This window comes from Amblyomma americanum, chromosome 4, assembly GCF_052857255.1.
Source record: "Amblyomma americanum isolate KBUSLIRL-KWMA chromosome 4, ASM5285725v1, whole genome shotgun sequence".
NCBI classification, from domain to species: Eukaryota; Metazoa; Arthropoda; class Arachnida; order Ixodida; family Ixodidae; genus Amblyomma; species Amblyomma americanum.
Window position 1 is genome coordinate 153886003 of NC_135500.1, and position 18766 is coordinate 153904768.

The 18766-nt window shown below is 50.0% G+C and overlaps 1 protein-coding gene across 2 annotated transcripts; it reads left to right on the forward strand.

Moving 5' to 3' along the window:
* The first annotated feature begins 6335 nt into the window (after window positions 1-6335).
* LOC144128537 (uncharacterized) lies at window positions 6336-18162 on the forward strand. Of its 2 annotated transcripts, XR_013313800.1 has the most exons (5): window positions 6336-6642; window positions 7449-7974; window positions 10090-10143; window positions 14980-17133; window positions 17591-18138. XR_013313800.1 is itself a non-coding variant. In XM_077661989.1 (4 exons), the coding sequence occupies exons 2-4, from the start codon at window positions 7566-7568 to the stop codon at window positions 15360-15362; spliced, it is 846 nt and encodes a 281-aa protein (XP_077518115.1). In that variant the 5' UTR covers window positions 6384-6642; window positions 7449-7565; the 3' UTR covers window positions 15363-18162. The 2 variants fall into 2 exon arrangements, 1 of the variants encoding a protein (XP_077518115.1); XM_077661989.1 differs by having other exon boundaries at window positions 6384-6642; window positions 14980-18162.
* The last annotated feature ends 604 nt before the right edge of the window (window positions 18163-18766 follow it).

Sequence of the window (18766 nt, forward strand, 5' to 3'; positions counted from 1 at the left end):
TAGTATGGTATGGTATGTGGCGTTTAACATCCCAAAGCGTCACATGGGCTACAGGAGACGCTGTAGTGGAGTGAGGGCTCCGGAGCAATCCACATCATTTGGTTTTTTTTAACGTGCACTTCCATCACACAGCACACGGGCATTTACTCTTTTCGCCTCATCGGAATATTCCTCTGCGTACGGGATCCGGTCCTGCGACCTAGGGCTCAGTAGAAGCCGAACGCCGTAGACACTAAGACACTGCGGTGTTTTTGAGACATTTGAGTAGACCTTCCGGTTCTCTCTGAAGGCAAAGGCGACAAGCTTCATTCCGTGCTAGCAATTCTCTTTTTTTTCTGCTATGAGGAAGTATTCGAAATACACGCACTGATACAAGCAGCGATTATAGAAGTGTACTACGCGGTTTTGGAGGGTTATAGGAGAGGCATTCCTACTACATTGGACGTAGGTTAGCTGATGACTGTGACATGTGACAATAACTGACCTTCCGTTTATGAATTAGTACTATGCAATCGAATATATAAGATTGCCTATTTTTTAAGGGTTTGTTGTGATTTCGTGTTGTGTTTTGTACCCTACTACTGTTTTCCCTCTATTTATGGCCAGGACTCGTCAAGATCATTCAGGCGCTTTGTTAACACATGTGAAACTTGGAATAATACAGTGCCGCATCTATCCAACATTGCCTCAAAGACTCGGGACGAACATTTTTTGCCTCTGCAGTTCCTGCCCAAAAGCAGTACGTCTCCTCGCGCAAGCCCATTCAGGGTCTCGAAGGTAACAAAAACGGTGCACATGCCCAAGCGCAGCTTCTGTTCAGCACACAGCACGTCTGGTGAGCCTCTCTCACTACGCTCAGAATTACGTCAGACCTTGACCTCGCTACCAGCGCTGTTCTGCCAGAAAGAAGGGGAAAGAAAACATCCTCGGCCACGCGGTGCATACGCGAAAGACCGAAAACAGTCTTCTCGGGCGTCTCCCAGATCCACGCATGGACGGACGACAGAAAACAGCGGCAGACAGCACGAGTGGCCGCTGCCGCCGTCTGAAAGACGACGCCTGTGCCGCCGCCCCAGGGGCCAGCACAGATGGCGTGCGTAAACCCGACCCCGACCCCTCCGCCGCCAGCCCCCGGCTCCGCCATCAAAGCAAGCAGCAAAAGTAGGGGCGAACAGAGAGAGAGAAAGGAGGGGCGCTGGGTTAGCGTGTCTACACCAGTTCTCCCATCTGCCCCCGTGCAAACCCCAGGGCGCCCAGAAATCTCTCCCCCACCCCTGGGCCCGGAATGGGGCAGCCCCTTGCTCTGTCTGCTGCTGCTGCCGGGCACGTTCCCACGACGAGTCCCCCTCCCCGACGACGGGCAACGAACGCGCGGCGGGGTCGGACAGCGAGCCCGCGCTCCGTGCGAACCTCCCCCCAGGCCAGCAGCCCCCTCCCCCGCCCCTTCAACCCGGCTCGCTCTCCCCGGGCTTCCCCGACCCACTATGTTTTACTATCTTCGGATTTTTTTTTCTACTGGTAGAGCTTTTTCATCCCAGCCTCGTGTTCGTTCCTGGTGTCTCCCCGCGGCCCGTGTTTTGACCCCTGCTCGGCCAACCATACCCTCCCCCTCCGCACGCACACAAACCCGTCGTATCTCAAAGGCCCCGGGTTTGACGCCCGCCGCGCCCGGCTTCCAAGCCGGGGACATCTCCCCCACCCATTTCGGCAAGGGGGCGCTGCTGGAGACCCCCGCTCGCCCCCCGCCCCGGCAGCGTGACTCATGTCTGGCGGGACCGGGGCTAAGCCAGGCCGGCCACGTCGCCGCAGTACGCAGCCGTATTTGTTACGCCCGATGTGGCAGGGCTAACCGCGCTATGCTCGTGAAAACTTTTGCGCAGCCACGGTTGCATCACGCTGGTACGCGCGCTGGACACTCGTCTTGCGGTGGAGGCAACTGGCTTCTGTCACCAACTTTGCCGCCTGAACGGACACTAGTAAGCAAAAAATTAGTATCCCTTATCTGACAGTGGTTAGTCGGCTAGCTAGTGAGAATTCTTTCGCAGCAGAAGTTCGTCTTCTGGGATTACAACCGGGCTTGACTTGGGAGTTGCTTGGAGAAAGCACCGGTCGAACAGAACAGTGTATTTGGATTGAGAAGTCATGGTCCATAAGTTTCTTGTAACGGGCAGCAGCGACAAAAAAAAAAATACGAGGACAAAAACCGGTCAACTGATCAAGTCTACGTGAAATATGCTCTCTTTCTTTGCTAAATTTTTGAAGGGCCGCTTCTGCCTGCAATTATTTTCCCCCAAAAAAGATAAAAAAACATGTGCTCCGTTGCAGAGAGTTTACGGGCAGGAATCAAAACCAGCAGCCAATTTGAGCGTATTGCGTTGAACTCCAGCTTCTTTCGGACTTGATTTAGCATGACAATACAACCTCTGCATGAGTATTAAAGAGTTCCTCCTACTCATCTACTTTTGAATTTTAGTGTGGTCCGTATTTCTAAGTGCTTTAAATAATAAAAAAAACATATTCTCCATTAACACTCTTCTGATGTTCAATGCAACCTCGATATACGTCATTGTTACTTAGGAGGGCCTCGTAAAAGATAGAAAAGAGGAAGAAGGGAGGGGACCTGGAGGAGAAAACGGAGAAGAAATCGTCACTCAACTACCGTCGCTTCTCAAGGAGCTCCGTTTCCAATACACACTTGCGTCCCTTTCTATTTTGTAGGTTATAAACTTATGGACCATCCGACGCATTTTTCTGGAGGATTTAAATATGTAAATGGCGTTAACAGGGTAAACCACGGCTCAATGGGACCAACGACAGCGTCATGAAAATTGGTCCACGCCATTGGCTGAAGTTTACAGAGCTTTCTGTGAGGGGCACCTACCGCTCCGTTCGGGAGTTGTGACTGACTATAGTGTGTCACAATGCGAAAATGGCGCAGTCAGCTTTGAAGAGTGAAGCTGCTTCCCCCCCCCCCCCCCCCCCCATTCACAACCGCCATTTACTTCTCTACCACACAATCGCGCAACCTCCACCCTTCAGCCAGCCCCTCAACTCTACCCTCCATCAGAAGCGCTACCCACCACCAACAAACCTACCATCACACTCCACAAGCTCTCCAAACACAAGAAGTCCACGCAGCAGCAGAACGAAAAAGATATGGTCAACAGCCGCCTCGCCACCCCACACCGTAGCTGGGTGGCTGGGCGTCGTCACTCTCGACCCGCCTCCCCATCACCGCCACCAACTTCACATTCCAGAAAAATTCTGTCGTGTCTTTGAAGCATCGGCTTAGAGCAAAAGCATTAGTCGCAGAGAGTAAATCTAACTGCTTTCACAGGACTGTCGGAACACACGTCTGATCGTCAGGTAATTTTTCCATGTTTGAGCCGAGAACGCGAACAGTGACCAGCGACTGCGCCTTCGAGAAAGCTGCCTGTGGTTGTAGCTTGCGCGTTAGTTATATGAATACCGCGCTAATAGACAAACGCAGGTACATAGAATATCGTGCTCTTCGGTACATCCGTGTACCTGTGGTCCTCGAAATGGCGGGAGAGAAAAATACGGGCCAAGAACCTAGAAGAGCAAAAGGCGCGTCATTTTCAAAACGAAACTATGAGGGAGTCAAGTGGTGGGGTGGGCCGGCTTTGTATATCCTCGTTTTTTGTTTACGAAACAATACTTTCCGCAAAATTGAGAATTCAGTGGTTTTACTGACGGTCAGAGTAGGGCGATAAGAGTGATTTAGCCTTCAATATTTGAACTAATGCACATTTGTAACGGCGTATTGCACAGGCAAGCTAAGCGACAGGCCTCAGTAGAGCGCTCCAGAGAATTTAGACCAACTCGTGCTCTCTATAATGTCTTGTAAGAGTGGAGGCTTGGACTTGCTTCTCGACAGCGTTCCGAAAGAGATAACAAAGTAAACACAACACTGCAGTCTGGTGCTCTATGATTGTATGATTTCTCGGCCTTGTCGTTGTCTTCTTTTACGTTATCGTTTCTTGAAATATTTATTAAAGTCTAGACGAACTTCAGCTCGTGCGGGGTTTGCCTTTCCTCTCCATGAGAATTCGGTCTCTTCAGGGCCCGACATCAAAGCCTAAAATGCACGTCCAGAGTATGTGCTCTAGCCCACAGGTAACGGGGATAGCGAGCTAAAATAATTATCATCGTCAGCCCGGCTACCTCCTCTGCAGGTAGTAGACGCTCTGCCTCGTTGACTCGTTCCGCGCCACCAGCGACCACTTAATCTCCGCAGATTTCTGCACTTATCACTGACTTGGTTATCTGCCGCCACCTGACACGCTCTTCTCTAGGAATCATCTCCGACATATTAACGAACTGTCTCCGAATTTCCTCTCTCGTCCATCGCAGTACCTATATCTCAATCAAGAGATCACTAATTTGAGTTTGTTTCCTTTATCCCACACCTGTCTCCTAACTCAAAGCGTATACGAACATTCAGTGCCACTGCATAAGTCGGGCGAACGTGGGCTACTTCGTGGCGGTGTTCGGCTTTGCCAGTGCCTTTTTCTTCGAGAAAATGCTTTTCTTGGGCATAGCAGCAGCGGAAAAAAAAACACACAAGATAAGAATAGACACCGAGGGGCACGCACAGACGCTGCACTCACAACTGATTTTATTCCAAGCTATCAAAGTGGAATATATAGGCTGCGTCGCGCATGCGCGTTAAGAGAAAGAGAGAAGTCGTGCCATCACAAAATCCTGATCATACCTCTTACCTTGTAGCAGAAAAAAGTGCACGTTCCGAACTATACAGCAGAATTGACGTGTCGCTAATACAATCACTGCCCATTTTCTTTATATGGAAGGCTTCCAAAAGCTCACGTGCGGTCTGGTTTTTTTTTTTTTCCGCTGCTATTATGCCTAAGACAAGTAACCAACTCGCCCAAGAGCTCATTTTACTGAGACAATGCTTACTGCGCTGCCAATACCATTTGCATATGCCTCTGCGAGTTGTTTATAATCTCAGTGCCTCGTTGCCTGTGTGGAAGTCATTGAGATGTGAAGGTACGCTCCACGTTAGGACACCCCTTTAACTAAATTTCACTTTTGTCTCCGTCATTGCCATTGTCGCATGTATAACCGCAGGATTCTGAGAAGCTGAGTCCGCCACTCACACTGAATCCAACGATTTGATTTGCGATAACTGTACTGTGCAAATGTATTTTGGGTGTTCCTTTAAATGGCAAAGGAAAATGTCGACAAGTCAGTGCAGCAAACCACGCATGTTAAATATTTCCTCACATTGAAGACCACTTGGACGGAGGGTTAAAAACAAATTATTGCTTCGCAGATACATTTACTGTTTCTTTCGCATTCGAGGCCGGCATAGATTCCCAGCTAAATGGCCGCCGCGGAACACGTCCGATAGATCTCGTTATTGTTATATAGTGCTTAGGTAACCTAGCTCTAAATTGCCGTGGTAAGTGAACGCTTCAATTCACCGAGGTGTTCATACAAGCGGGCATGGGAAAGCATAACCACGAAGGAAGGAGAAAATGTCAAGCTTCCCCAACTATTTGCTTGCCCCTTTCCGATATTCAGCAGTGACGTAGTGCGGTCTCCGGTTTCCTTCTGCAGTTTGCTTCACGTGTGTCCGTTTGTGACCGCGACAACCCTACAAGCGACGATTACAAAAACGCGGGCCCCATTAGCGCTCCCTGCGCGATTCCCCGAGCCACAGCTACGCACACAAACTGAAATATGGAAATCATCCACCCTCGCCCGAGTCGGGGTCCTCCCGGTCTCCGTCACCTCTGTGTCATTCGGGGAAAGGCCGCGAAAGCGGCCATCGCTATTAACGCGACCAGCCAGGGAAAGTAGTGGGAGGGGGCTCCCCCTCGACAAACCCGAAGCGTACAAGGACGATTCAGGGGGCAGCCACGCGGGCTGTGCCTAGCGTCCCTGGGCTTCGTCCGGCGCGGAGCCCTTTCGCCGCATCTGCCGGTTCGTCTTGGGCGAACACACAGCGGGCGCATATCGCTCTCGTGGTGGCAGATAGGACAAGCGACCCACTGGGATCTGCTGCGTGCCGCCGGCTTCTCGCACGCGCCCGCACCGCCGGTCCTGAATCACCGTCCGCCGCCGTTGGCGAGGAAAAGCGGGGGCGCGGCGGCGAAGTCGGGGCTCAGTGGGGGGGGAGGGGGGGTGAAAGAATGGGAGGGGGGCATCCACTGCACCCCCCCCCCCCTTTCACTCCACCCCAACATCGCGGTGCCGGCCCCGCGCGCGCAGGAAGAGGGGCGATATCTAACCCCCCCCCCCCCCCTTTTGGCTGGAGGGGAACCCCCCCCCCCCCCCCTGTCAGCCTCGGCCCGGCTCCCCCCCGGGCGTCGGCCGTTGGAGGGTGCCCGTCCGCCAATGAACGCCCGCCCGGACGCGGGGCGACGCTGTTTCCGAAAAGCCGGGGCCTGCTGCAGGCCCCAGACAACGCGCACCCGCCGCGTTCTCTGCAGCCAGCTGCCGGCAGTGGCATTCAGCGTTAGCGACGTCCACGAAACGGAGCGCTGCCCGACATTGCAAGCCGCTGCTCTTTGCGGCGCCCAATAGACGAAAAGTGCTCACTGACCGAGCTCTGTGTGAATTTGAAGCAGTCAGCGCACGTGGTTGCAGCACTTGGTAAGTTGTTTTGCTCTGCTGCATGCAATTATACGAACTGCTGGAGTTTGGCAGCATTCGCAGCTTAAATGGCAGTACAGCCGCTACGCAAGAAAAAAAGGGAATGTTGACGTCAGCTGCTGAGAGAGTACAACTTTCTCAGTTGATCGTTGCGACCTTGGTGTTATCGCTGCACTAACGGACAGGCGATAAAGAATTGCCTGCGCATACTGCAACCTAACTGCTAATCGGCGATGACGGCGGCAGATGTGACTATTAACAGGCAAAGCATCGTTTCATCTCCGTCTTTTCCCGAGAGTATTCCGAATTTCAAGTGCTTACGTCAGAAACGCTTACTTGGAAACCCAGTTTCCTCACACTTCTTGTTAAGTCATGTCGACGAGCGACATAGCATGAACACGGACTAGACGTTCAAGGCCAACCAATGCTTGGCTGCATAAACCACGTGCACACTTGACGCGGAACACCCATGTCGGCCGTCATCATTCCCCCTCGGGTCATACTGTCGTTTAACCCATAAGTGCGTTGTCTGTAAGGCGATAGCAAACTTGACATATGGCAAACAATCCCGCGCTCGTAGAGACGCACCTACCAGAGTTCCGTTCCTGGAATGACAGATGGTGTTTTCACACCCATCCGGTAACGCCACAGTGGCACGCATTTTGCGGGCGCCTAGCTCACCTCCTCGGGTTACCCACACTTTCGACCACGGTCACGCGAGTTTCTTTTGAATTGTGCAAACCTTGTTCGCGACATCAGACACGCATCTCAGCTGTCCACCCCCGCACGCGTTCTATCGCTCGCAGCAGGCTTGACGAGACAAGCTGGAAGGCGGCGGTTGAGCCCGCGAGCCAATTATCTCCGGGCCCGCTGCCAAGCAGGGCCTGCCCAGGGCACCGTTACGTCTAGTAGCCGAGACCACCATGGACTGTTCCATCAGGGCGAGCATCTGGACGCGTCAGGAGACGACGCTGCTGCTTGACCTGTGGGAGCAGGAGACGCGACGGCAGAACCTTGACGGCACGGCGCGCAACTACAAGGTCCACCAGCGCATCTCGCAGGTGCTGATGGCCAAGGGCTACTGCCGTTCGCCCATGCAGGTGCGCGAGCGGCTCAAGCGGCTGCGGCGCGAGTTCCGCGAATCGCGCCGTTGCGAGTATTACGACAGGGTTGCCGCCATCATGGCCACCAAGGCCGAGAGCAACGGGGATGCGCTGGTCGTGGCCCACGACGGTGGCGCCGACCTGGTGGGCGCCAACGGAGGAACGCCGTCGCCCAACGACCACAGCCATCATCACCACCACCATCTGGGCGCCTGCGATGACGAGATGGGTGAGCGTTCGCGGTGTTTGGTTACGTGTTCGTCACGTGGATGAATAGAGGCCTTATGGAGGCCTCTGTTCCACTGCCACTAAACACGCGATTCGCTGAGTCAACAAGACCAACGCGTTTACTACCTAGGAATCTGCACCCTACCGCAGTCTAGGTGGTGCGTTGCGGGGCTCTGTCAGTGCAGCTCCGCTAGCCACCTGTCAGGACAAATCGTGCTCCGACAGCCCAGCCTGACACCGCTTGAGATGTGCGTCCGCACGAAACATTATTCCCACATATCCGGAAAAGACAGGCATTTCTCAGTGAAATGCGACAGCACTGTAGAAGATGCACATAAATCCTGCAAATCGGGGTCACGAATCCTGAGAACTGTTCGCGCGCTGGAATGGCGTTTGATTGAAAGGTGTGTTGGCTGTCGTATGTCGGGACTGCTGATTTCACGGCAGTGAGCTGGTCGGAAAGCGTCTTGGCTAATCCATCTGGTTTAGCATTTACCTCCCATAACTTTGTTATTCGTTTAGTGGATGCCCGTGCAGAATAGGCTGTAATGGTGGCTCCGCAGGTTGCATTGAGGACGCACGCTCCCGCTCTGTTTCTAATTAATGGCTTATTACTCGGAACATGTGGTGCAAAAATTTATGCATGGATGCTTATTGGCTTAAAGTGTATCTGCGCTGTCCCCCCCCCCCCCCCCTCCTCCCCAACAAACACACTTTTTTTGTCTCTTTGAGTGGAAGTGGTCGGAAAAGGTATTCAGAGGCAAAAGTACCCCAGATTACTTTTTCCGACAACTTCCACTCAACGTAACAAAAAAAAAGTGTGTGTGTTGGGGGTGATAGCGCGGACACACATTAAGCCAAGGAGCATCTATGGATAATTTTTTTTGCACCACATATTCCAAGGAATAAGCCATTAATTAAAAACCGGGCGGGAACGTGCGACCCCAATGCAACCTGCGGAGCCACCATTACAGCCTATTCCGCACGGGCATCCACTAAACGAATAACAAAGTTATGGGAGGTAAATGCTAAACCAGATGGATTAGCCAAGACGCTTCCCGACCAGCTCACGGCCGTGAAATGAGCAGTCCCGACATACGACAGCAAACACGCCTTTCAATCAAACACCATTCCAGCGCGCGAACAATTCTCAGGATTCGTGACCCCGGTTTGCAGGATTTATGTTCACCTTCTACAGTGCTGTCGCATTTCACTGAGAAATGTCTGTCTTTTCCGGACGTTTGAGAATTCTGTTTCATGCGGAAGCACAGCTCAAGCGGAAAATTAGCACAACTCAAGCAGTTGCCCTCTCATTCTGCGTAAACTCCGGGCACGCACTAAGGATCCCGTAGACATTTTTTTTTAAAGTGGCGGCCGTTCTGTGTTTACTCAGCAAAGGGCGCCCACATTTTCTCCTTTCTATGAAGAACGCGAGAGTGGCGTCTGAGAGCGAGAATTCGGTTTAAAAACAAGCCTTGCAGAGAAGCTCGCTTCGAGGTTTCCACGAACTGCCATTTCAGGCTGCTTACAACTTTCAAGGCTAGAGAACGTTATGCCACCGGAATGTTCGGCGAGACGTGTCAACGCTGCCATTATCGTTAGCTTTAACGACGAAAACAACTGCGGTGGCTCAGTGGTTATGGCGCTCGGCTGCTGACCCGAAAGACGCGGGTTCGATCCCGACCGCGGCGGTCGCATTTCGATGGAGGCGAAATTCTAGAGGCCCGTGTACTGTGCGTTGTCAGTACATGTTAAAGGACCCCAGGTGGTCGAAATCATTCGGAGCCCTTCACTATGGCGGCCCTCATAGCCTGAGTTGCTTTGGGACGTTAGACCCCCATAAACCATAAGCCATAAAAAAAAAAACTGCCTGACTGGCGTCCATGCAGTCACCTTCCGGAACGAAGGAGTGACAACGGTGGCTACCTTTTACCGGTTAACTTTGAGAGCGTCGCGTTGATTTCAGTGTCAGCAGAGAGCGCCAGAGTCCTGTATTAACCCACGCACCGCTTACATAAGCAGGTGCTAAAAAGAATAAACACCCGCTTTAGCTGTTGCATGGCTTGACAGAACTGGGTTTTAGAGCTTGCACTGATTATAGATACTTCTTTTGCAGTCGACAGCATGAAGGCTGACGATTATTCTCAGACGACTTCGGAGAATGAAGCAGGTGAGCTCACAATTTTTTGATGTCGAATATGTATCGGACTTAAGGCGTTAAATTGTAGTGAATAAGCAACAGCTTTGTGGCGCAGTAATGCCGGGAGATCGAAATAGAGTGATTTTACAGGACTGCAGACAGAAGCGCTATGAAATTAAATCCTGTCTTCCCACTCTCTTTGTTTTTCTATCAATAGAATAAGTAACGTGACCTACAAATTTTGGTTATGTCCGACGCTCTAGAAAGTCTAAATCCAATCTTCACTGTCAGTCGAATAGTTTTTGTTCGCTTGCAATGCAGAATCTTAAAAGGATATTCGATCTACTGGCCTTTATCGACCATACTTTCGTTGATGCAATCGAAAGCTCTTTGCCTAAATAAGCGTATACCAGGCTTTGAGCCTGAGAAACAGGGCAAAACAATTGAAACAGAGATAACAGAGATTTTATTATGGTTTTGTCGCTTTTTTTGTGGTAGTCGGCGTCTCCATGCCCTGACAATACAAACGCGACGAATGCATGCCGCCAGTTGCAGTAGTGCACGTGACAATAATTGAGATGTAGAGGTTTTATAACAACTATACTTTAAGGCACTAAGCTGGTTTTAAAGAAGTGTGAGTAAAATAAAAGTGATGATATGTGATAACCGTCACACAGTTACCAGCAACCGTTTTTCGCCGGTAGCAGTGCCGCTGTCATAAAAGTGGCAGATCTGCTTTTCCAAAACATTCTCAGAGGTGATGAAAAAGCAGGGTCAAACCGTGTAAGAAAGGGCTACTACTTAAGAAGGAAAAGTTAAGGCGTCAGTAAATTCAAAGATGGTTCTTTGCGTTTCTTCGGAGGGGCACAGGACCTCTCCAAACGTGAATTCGATGGTGTTGAAGGAGCAGACGATGATTGATGCCAGATGATGAAGACAAAGAGAAAATATATTTACAGGATGTACAAGGGCAAACTGCGTTACTAGTTGAGTCACACAGACAGTCAAACTGTAACTTAAAGGAACATATCTCACACAGAGAAACTCGACAAGACCTTACTCATCGGCCCGAGGTTAGAGTCTAGGTCTGTATAATTACGTGCCACTGCACGGAGCCTCTAGCTCAACTAGACAAGACTGCCCTCCAAAGATTATACATGCAATTGACCATTTGCGGAAAAGTTTCTGCGCATGCGCGGTGAAAGCGCAGCTAGCGCCCTCTGTAGGCGATTTGGTTTTGGTTGGAAAACATGAGCTGGCCGTGCATTCCAGCGCTGTAGTGCGGCGACAGATGTGAGCTGTAACTGCCACGTAACTGTCATGTAAATTCAACGCGTTTCTAACTGAACTGACCACGCGTTTTGCAACAGCGATACTTGGACGTAATAAAAGCCGCTACGAGATACAACGCGCAAAAGACGAAGCCGTTAATGGAGCCAGCAATTCGCGCATCGAGCACGTTTCGAAACGACTGTTCCTGCTACATTTCGCGCTTGCTCCCAAGTGCGCACAGCTCGGTCGTTCTAGAAGAGTTTTGCCATCGACGCACGTGCGTATTCGGTGACAGCCAAATTATTTGTACTAGTATGAACATTCATAAATGCTACAATGTCAAGCTGTGCTATCTCAACAGCGAAGCACGCGTCAGAGCGCAACCTCGCCTATATCCGCGCATTCCAACGCTCCAGCGGCCTGTTAGAACGCAAAGCAATGCTCTATCGTATCAGCACGAGCCGTGGTTGAGATGGTGCAACGGGTCGTTTACTGATCAGTTAAGTGTGGCCTGCGGCAAAAGGTGCTGCATTAAGTTAGCAGAAACTCTTGCCCTATCGAGGAAGCGCGAACATAAATGGGCATTAGGAAAGTGCATTTCATTATGCTGTTACACTCGCCCGCACATAGGCGCACATTCATGCACACTTTCATTTGGTCATTCGGCGTTCCGGTGAGGTAGTAGACTGCAGGTTCAGCCACACATGGTCGTTTTTCAGGCAACAACTCGAAAACTCTTCGCCCCACCCCGTTTCTAAAAACGGAAATGGGGTGTTCTCCTCCTCCATCATCGTCTTTCGTTAGCAAACGCACGCTTCCGGCGAAGAAACAACGCTAAAACAAGAAAACAAGCGCACCTGAACAGCTGAAATCTACCTTTGCACACGCCTGCTCGAGAACCCCTTTCCAACCGAAAGTGCCAGCGGAGCTTCCCTGTTTGCACGGCAGGCGGCGCTCGCTTTTCCGCAAGTGGTCCATTTTAAAGCTTTTGCAAAGAAGTTTTGGCGGTCATATTCGAGGCCCGCCCTAAGCTTCGATAACCAATGGAGGTAGCCACAGCCCCTGAAGGTTGGGCCCAACTTCGAGCCCAGGGCTTGGCTAAAAAAAAAGAAACACATACAAAAAAACATTCTGAAAACCTCTCCCGGGGGGGGGGGGGGGGGGGGGGGAGTTCTCGTCCTTTTTGCTTGATGCTTTCCCCTTCCCTGCCGCACCGCACGTCGCCTCTCCAAGGATGAAAAGTTGTTTTTCAGCTAATTGGCGGGACCACTGATCCACTGGCTCGCCGCAGGAATGTCAGACGGCGGAGAACCGCGATACTTCGGTGCCATCGAGAATGCCAAAAAAAGAAGAAAAAGAAAGGGCTCATCGCGGAATGCGAGGTGGTCCGCATTCTGCCGCAGTGGGAATGCCGCCTAAGACCAGGCGACGCCACGTGCTCGTTGTGTGCGCCTCGCATGCTTTCTTGGCGCGCTTAACAAAGCCAGGTGTCTTCGGTCGTCACAGTGGTCAATCAGCCAGTTCCTCCTGCGCCTTTGACACTGCTTGCGGGGGTAGGGGGGGGGAGGCACGCGGGTGGGGGGGGGGGGGGGGGGGGAGCGTAGACCGGAGGCCCGCAGTGACCGCAAGCCAAGGGAATAAAAAAAAAAATGTGCGCGTTGGTGAAGCGCGGCCTTGCAGCGTCTGAAGTTTCTTCTAGAAAAAAAAAGCGCCCTACATTGCACTTTGTCCTAACAAAAAAGTGTACTGTATCCACCCTAAACGACGTGTCCTGACTGCATGCAAAGCTTCGAGCTGCGAACACAGCATGACTGAACCTTTCGGATCTGGTCTGATTATTTTTAACCAATTTTAAATATCAATCCCTGTCAGGACCGGGAGTTCTGCCCTCATTACTGTCATTGGGGGGTGAATGTCTGCAAGAATATGCCACTACATATTTTTATGCTCATCTCTGACAGTAGGCTGTCCCTTTAAATCTTCCAAGTGCTAATGAAACAATTAGCGACGTCTGTTCATTTGTTAAAAGTTGGTTGTATTTGCTTGAGTTAGGCTGGTCGTAGTTAATCTTGGCTGTTAAGTTAATCGTACTGTCATCAGCAAAGTTTTCAATCTAAATCCTCTGCTACGCATGTTAAGGTTTTAAAGGCATGAGAGATGAGCATAAAAATACGGGCATTTTTTTGTAGCGCTTGCCCTATAATGACAATAGCGAGGGCACAACTCGTTTTGACCGGAATTTATATTTTAAATTAGCAAAGGCAGGCCAGAGCCGACGATTGTACTGTGCAGTGCTGTGTTCAAACTTCGCGGATCTCCAAGTAAACCGGCATTGTCGCCTGTCATCGATATACTACTCTTATGAATGGGAGTGGGCGAAAAAAATAAATTCCGTTTCTTTTTGCTCGAAGAAGCATTAGACGCCTTATTTTTTTCATCTTCCAACAAATCCCAGTTTTATGCATGGTTTAACATGCTTTCTCATAATCTCTTTAGCCGCCGCGGTAGCTGAGTGGTTATGGCGCTCGGCTGCCGGCCCGAAAGACTCGGGTTCGATCCCGGCCGCGGCGGTCGAATTTCGATGGAGGCGAAATTCTAGAGGCCCGTGTACTGTGCGACGTCAGTGCACGTAAAAGAACCCCAGGTGGCCGAAATTTCCGGAGCCCTTCACTACGGCGTCCCTCATAGCCTGAGTCGCTTTGGGACGTTAAACCTCCATAAACCAAACCAATCATGATCTCTTGTAATGTTTTTAGAAAGGCCGGTTGTCGCTATGCTGCGAGTGGAGGTACTGGCAGAAGTGGTTGCTAGCACCTGGGATACATATCTCCAGTTGTATTTATTGTTATTATTTTTAAATCCATCGGTGCTCTCAGCTGCAGATTTAACAAAATCTATGAATTTTAGTTAATCTCAAGCTCATTATTGCAACTGCACGTCGCCTATACTCGGATGCAAAATAAGTTGAAGCTCCTCCAAAAATTCAGGAATGTCACACAGAATTCCTGAGCGAAAAAAAAATGTAGTCCGTTATTGTTAAAACTTTTCTTGTTATCTAAACAGGGAGGTAACCACAAGACGACATTATAAGCGCAAGATTTGGCGCCTTTAGGTTGTTCGATATAGTCAAAATTAAACAGCTTGATTTCGTTTACTCTCTGGATTCACCAGTGGAGGAATAATGGACGCCGTGGATCATGGCCTATTGTTACATCTGCTTTTTTTTTTTAGCTGGTAAGCTACGACAGGTGGCGCGGCAGTCATTGTGTCCGTAGGGTTGCTTTCAGTTACGATACTGACTATATATCATGTTCCAAATGTCAAAATTTCCAGACGCCTTCTGCCTCGAGAGCATGAGACTACGATATGAAAAAAAATAGCTTTTAAATTGTTCGGTGTTCATCAGTGTCACAGCTATGTATGCGTTTATTTGGACAAGAAGCTTTCGGTTGAGAAAAAAAAAATAAAGCAGTCGACAAAAGTCAGTAGACTGTCCCTTTGGGTCATCAATCTTTTAAAGGGTTTAGTAGGTCTCTAAAAATGCCCATATCGAGAGATCGAAAGCCTTTTTTGACGCTATCCACTGCATCGCAGAATACCAGGACAGCAGGAACGGCAGTGTCGGCGGCAGTAACGGCAATGGCGGCTCCCCCTCAGAAGACGAGTCCCTGCTCCTGCAGCGGCGAACTGTCCAGCTGCTGTCGGCTCTGGTCGAGGGCCAGCGACGCGCTCAGAAGTCAACCGTGTGCTTCCAGCGCCAGATGCTTCAGCACATGCATGCCATGTCGGGCGCCATGCAGACAGTGGCCGGGGCCCTGGCGCGGGCCTGTCTGTACATGCCTCCCGGAGACCGGACCGACGGCGCCTGCAGCCCCAGCTACGCCGCCAGCCTGCTAGAGCACGACGACCTGGTCGAGTCGCGGGACGCGGACACTCCTTCGCCTAGGAACTACATGAAGCACGAACCCAGCGAATGAACGAGCGTCACGGAAGCAGTGACTGCGACTCACGTTGCGACGCTCAAAGTGCGGCCAGGATGTGATCCAGGACACAGGACCGGGCCGATACGTTCATCCTTTCGTGGGTGCTTCGCGTGTTCGGTGCTCTTTTTTCTATTTTTCCAACCTTCATGCAGCTGCAAGCCGTGCAGCAAACTGTTTTCAAGTGGACTGCGCCGCTGGTGCACGTGCGTGTATCGTATAGTGGAACCATTTTTTGTGAACAACGAAGCCTTGTGAGCAGTGTCCAGAGCTGGGAGCCGGCTGAAAGGTTGTAATTGGTTGCGTAGTGGGAACTTTGTTTAGGACCAGCGAAGTCTTTGGTGCGGTCTTCAAAGCGTGGGTGCCAACGGGAGAGTTATCATGGCATAGATGGAGACATGCTTTATGGCGGCGTAGCCTGTGTTGTGGCTATGCTACGTGTACAGTACACGCCTACGCTACGCTTACTCGCTGCCATGGTACACGGCTATTGCAAGGGGCGTTGCAAAACTTCGTTAGAACAGACTACGCGCCGGCGTTGTGATAGCGGTGTACCGCTAACTGCTCAGCTCTCTCAACTGCAGCTTATGTGAGTCCAAGCAGTCCCTATCCTCAGCAGGCACGCCTTCTCGATGTCACGGTGTTCTCCCGATAAGCCTGAGGCCGCAGGTTAACGCTTCTCGAGCTGAAACCTCATCCAACCGCGACACACCGCAAAAAAAGGGGGAGGGGGGATAGTGATATGGCGACTTCTTTGCGTTATTCAGAGATATGTGCCATTTACTGCACATTTTTCACGTACAAAAACAAATTTTTAAGTGCCTAAAGAATGCGATCATCTAGAGCATGTATACGCTACAGCCCGGATGGCACTACGGAGCACGTCCTAACAGCGTTCAAAGAATTTAGCCTTTTCGGCTTTGCCAGAGAATACTGCTGGAAGTAGTTGTTTTGGACTTTAGCGGCGTTAACGTTCTTGGGAGAGGGTGTAGGGTAGGTCGATCCCTACGGGTTGGCAGGCAAGCGGATGTGATGACTAGTCTTTATGTGCGAGGAGAAAGGCTTAGTGTGGGGAAGGAGGGAGAAGTCTGGCGCAGGAAAATACCACTGGCCTTCTACTCCCCCGCCATGGTAAAAAGGTATCGGGAAGAATGAAGAAAGGAGGAGAGTGAAAAATGACAAGGAGATGACGTCATAATGAAATGAATTGTGCATACTGTGATGGTGTCCAAGGCATAATAGACGCGCACGTACGAGTCTCCCACCTGCAGCTTTCATGAACGCCTTATAGATCGGCGTCTCTAAAGACTGTCGCATTCCACACTAGTCTTATGCTAATTTTTGTGATGTTTATGGTGCCAAAGTTAGCGGACGCACAGTGACGCAGTCGCAGATTGCACAGTCGTTTTCTGGACAGAATCTCACAAATATTAAGGGCTGTATTTTGTTGGGAGCTGTCGGTCCTGACGTAGTGGTCGAACGTCACGTATGACGATGAGAAGCACAAATGTACACCGAAAAGAATCGTTACGAATTTCGGTCCTGGGTCAGACAACAGTGCGTTTGACTGTCGCGAACCCTCAGATTCCACTTCACACGTTCTCTATACTTCACACTTGAAGTGCAGTGTCTTTAGCGTGTTTTTTTTTTTTTGCTTGCCGCAGAAAACTTTACTCGGCGCAGAATTCGTGCGTCGTCCCTCTGCGTGTATCCAATCTATTATTTATTATTTTATTTATCGACACTGTTGGCCGGAGGACGTTACAGGGTGGTTGCAAGACAAGATATACAAGATAGGAATGGTGGCGCAGTCAAGAACAGACCAAAAGGAACACACACACAAGAAAAGGCATAAAGCAAGAAGAAGCAAAAGACAAAATACATCAGGGTGTCATCAGATTTTGCTGCAGCCGCTAGATGAGACAGGTGAAATACGACCAGGAATAGAGGATCTTAATTGGACAAATTACCATAAATAACGTAGTAGCTATGTATTCCCAGCCGAAGTAAACAGTTTTTATAGTCTAGTTTAGAATTTATTTACGCTGTCTACTGTTAGTAATTCATGTGGCAACGAGTTCCATTCCTCTATTGTTCTGGGGAAAAACGAGTACTTATGTACATCTATTCGTGCTGAAATGGGCTGGATTTGCTCTTGGTGGCTGCTTCTGACTGTTCGAGAGATACGCTGTTTCATGTACTGTCTTGTATCTAGGTTAAACCAGTTACTGCGAATCAGATAGACAAATCTTAATCTAGCTATCTTTCTACGGTGGGAAAGTGGAGGAAGGTTCAGTTTCCTGAGCATCTCAGTTACGGAGTCGGTTGAACGATATTTTGACAAGATGAACCTTGCTGCTCTTTGAATTTTTTCAATTTTATCTATCATATTTTGCCTAAAAGGGTCCCATACGATGCTCGCATACTCTAATGTGGGACGAATAAGGTGGGGACAATCAGAAACCAAATGTGTCTTGTGCTAGTCTAGTTATCTCGAACATTTTGGACGCCTGCAGTAACACGGTTCGTTACCAGCGCTTTATCGACGCCTGCTTTGTGTGCTTCGTATCAAGAAGCTGATCTCAATCTTTTTGTGCCCATCTTCGAAACTATTGTTTTGGGTGATGAAGTTCGTGTGCCTCGTCAAAGTCATGCGTTTAGAAGTGATAAGCCTGGAAGTCTAGCCGTCGTCTCACGAAAGTCGTCTAGCATTTGTACATAAAGGAAGATGAAGTATGTACTTCAACATTCATCCTGCATATTTTGGCGATATAAAAAGAAAAAAATTACGCGAATGACCCGATGGATGGTTTCTTTGCTCGAACACTCACCAACTACAAAACATTTTGACGAACTGTTCTCTCATTTTTGTTTCCATGAGTCAGCTCCTGCGTACCGCACTTGCACATTTTGTCATGCGCATTTTATCTCTCCTCGAAAACCAATTTTTATTAAGAGAAGGGGTAAAGGAAGGAGTAAGAGAAGGTAAGAAATTTGGCAGTGGCTTAACTAGGCTGACCCTGGAATTCAGCGAAAAGCTAGTGCACACATGGTTACCCATCACGTGGCTTCACATTACCCCATCGGACAATTAGATAATAAAAACAGTATATAGGTCCAGTTGACAACCTGGATGATTGCATGGCCTTCAGGTGCGCAGTTTTTTTGTTGAAGCGGCATACTGCGGAAGAAATGCACCCAGCATTAGAATCTCTAATGGAGGTTTTCAGTAGACTCCCATCACTATTTCTGGCTGACGAGGTGGAGACTGAAAAGACAGGTTTATTGATAGCACGCTTTGTGCACGCTGCGACAAACCGCCCAACACGCACTCGTCGGGTACAACTTGTACAGGAGCTAGTGCAAGCAGTCTCAATGGCGTCCTAACTTACGATCAACAC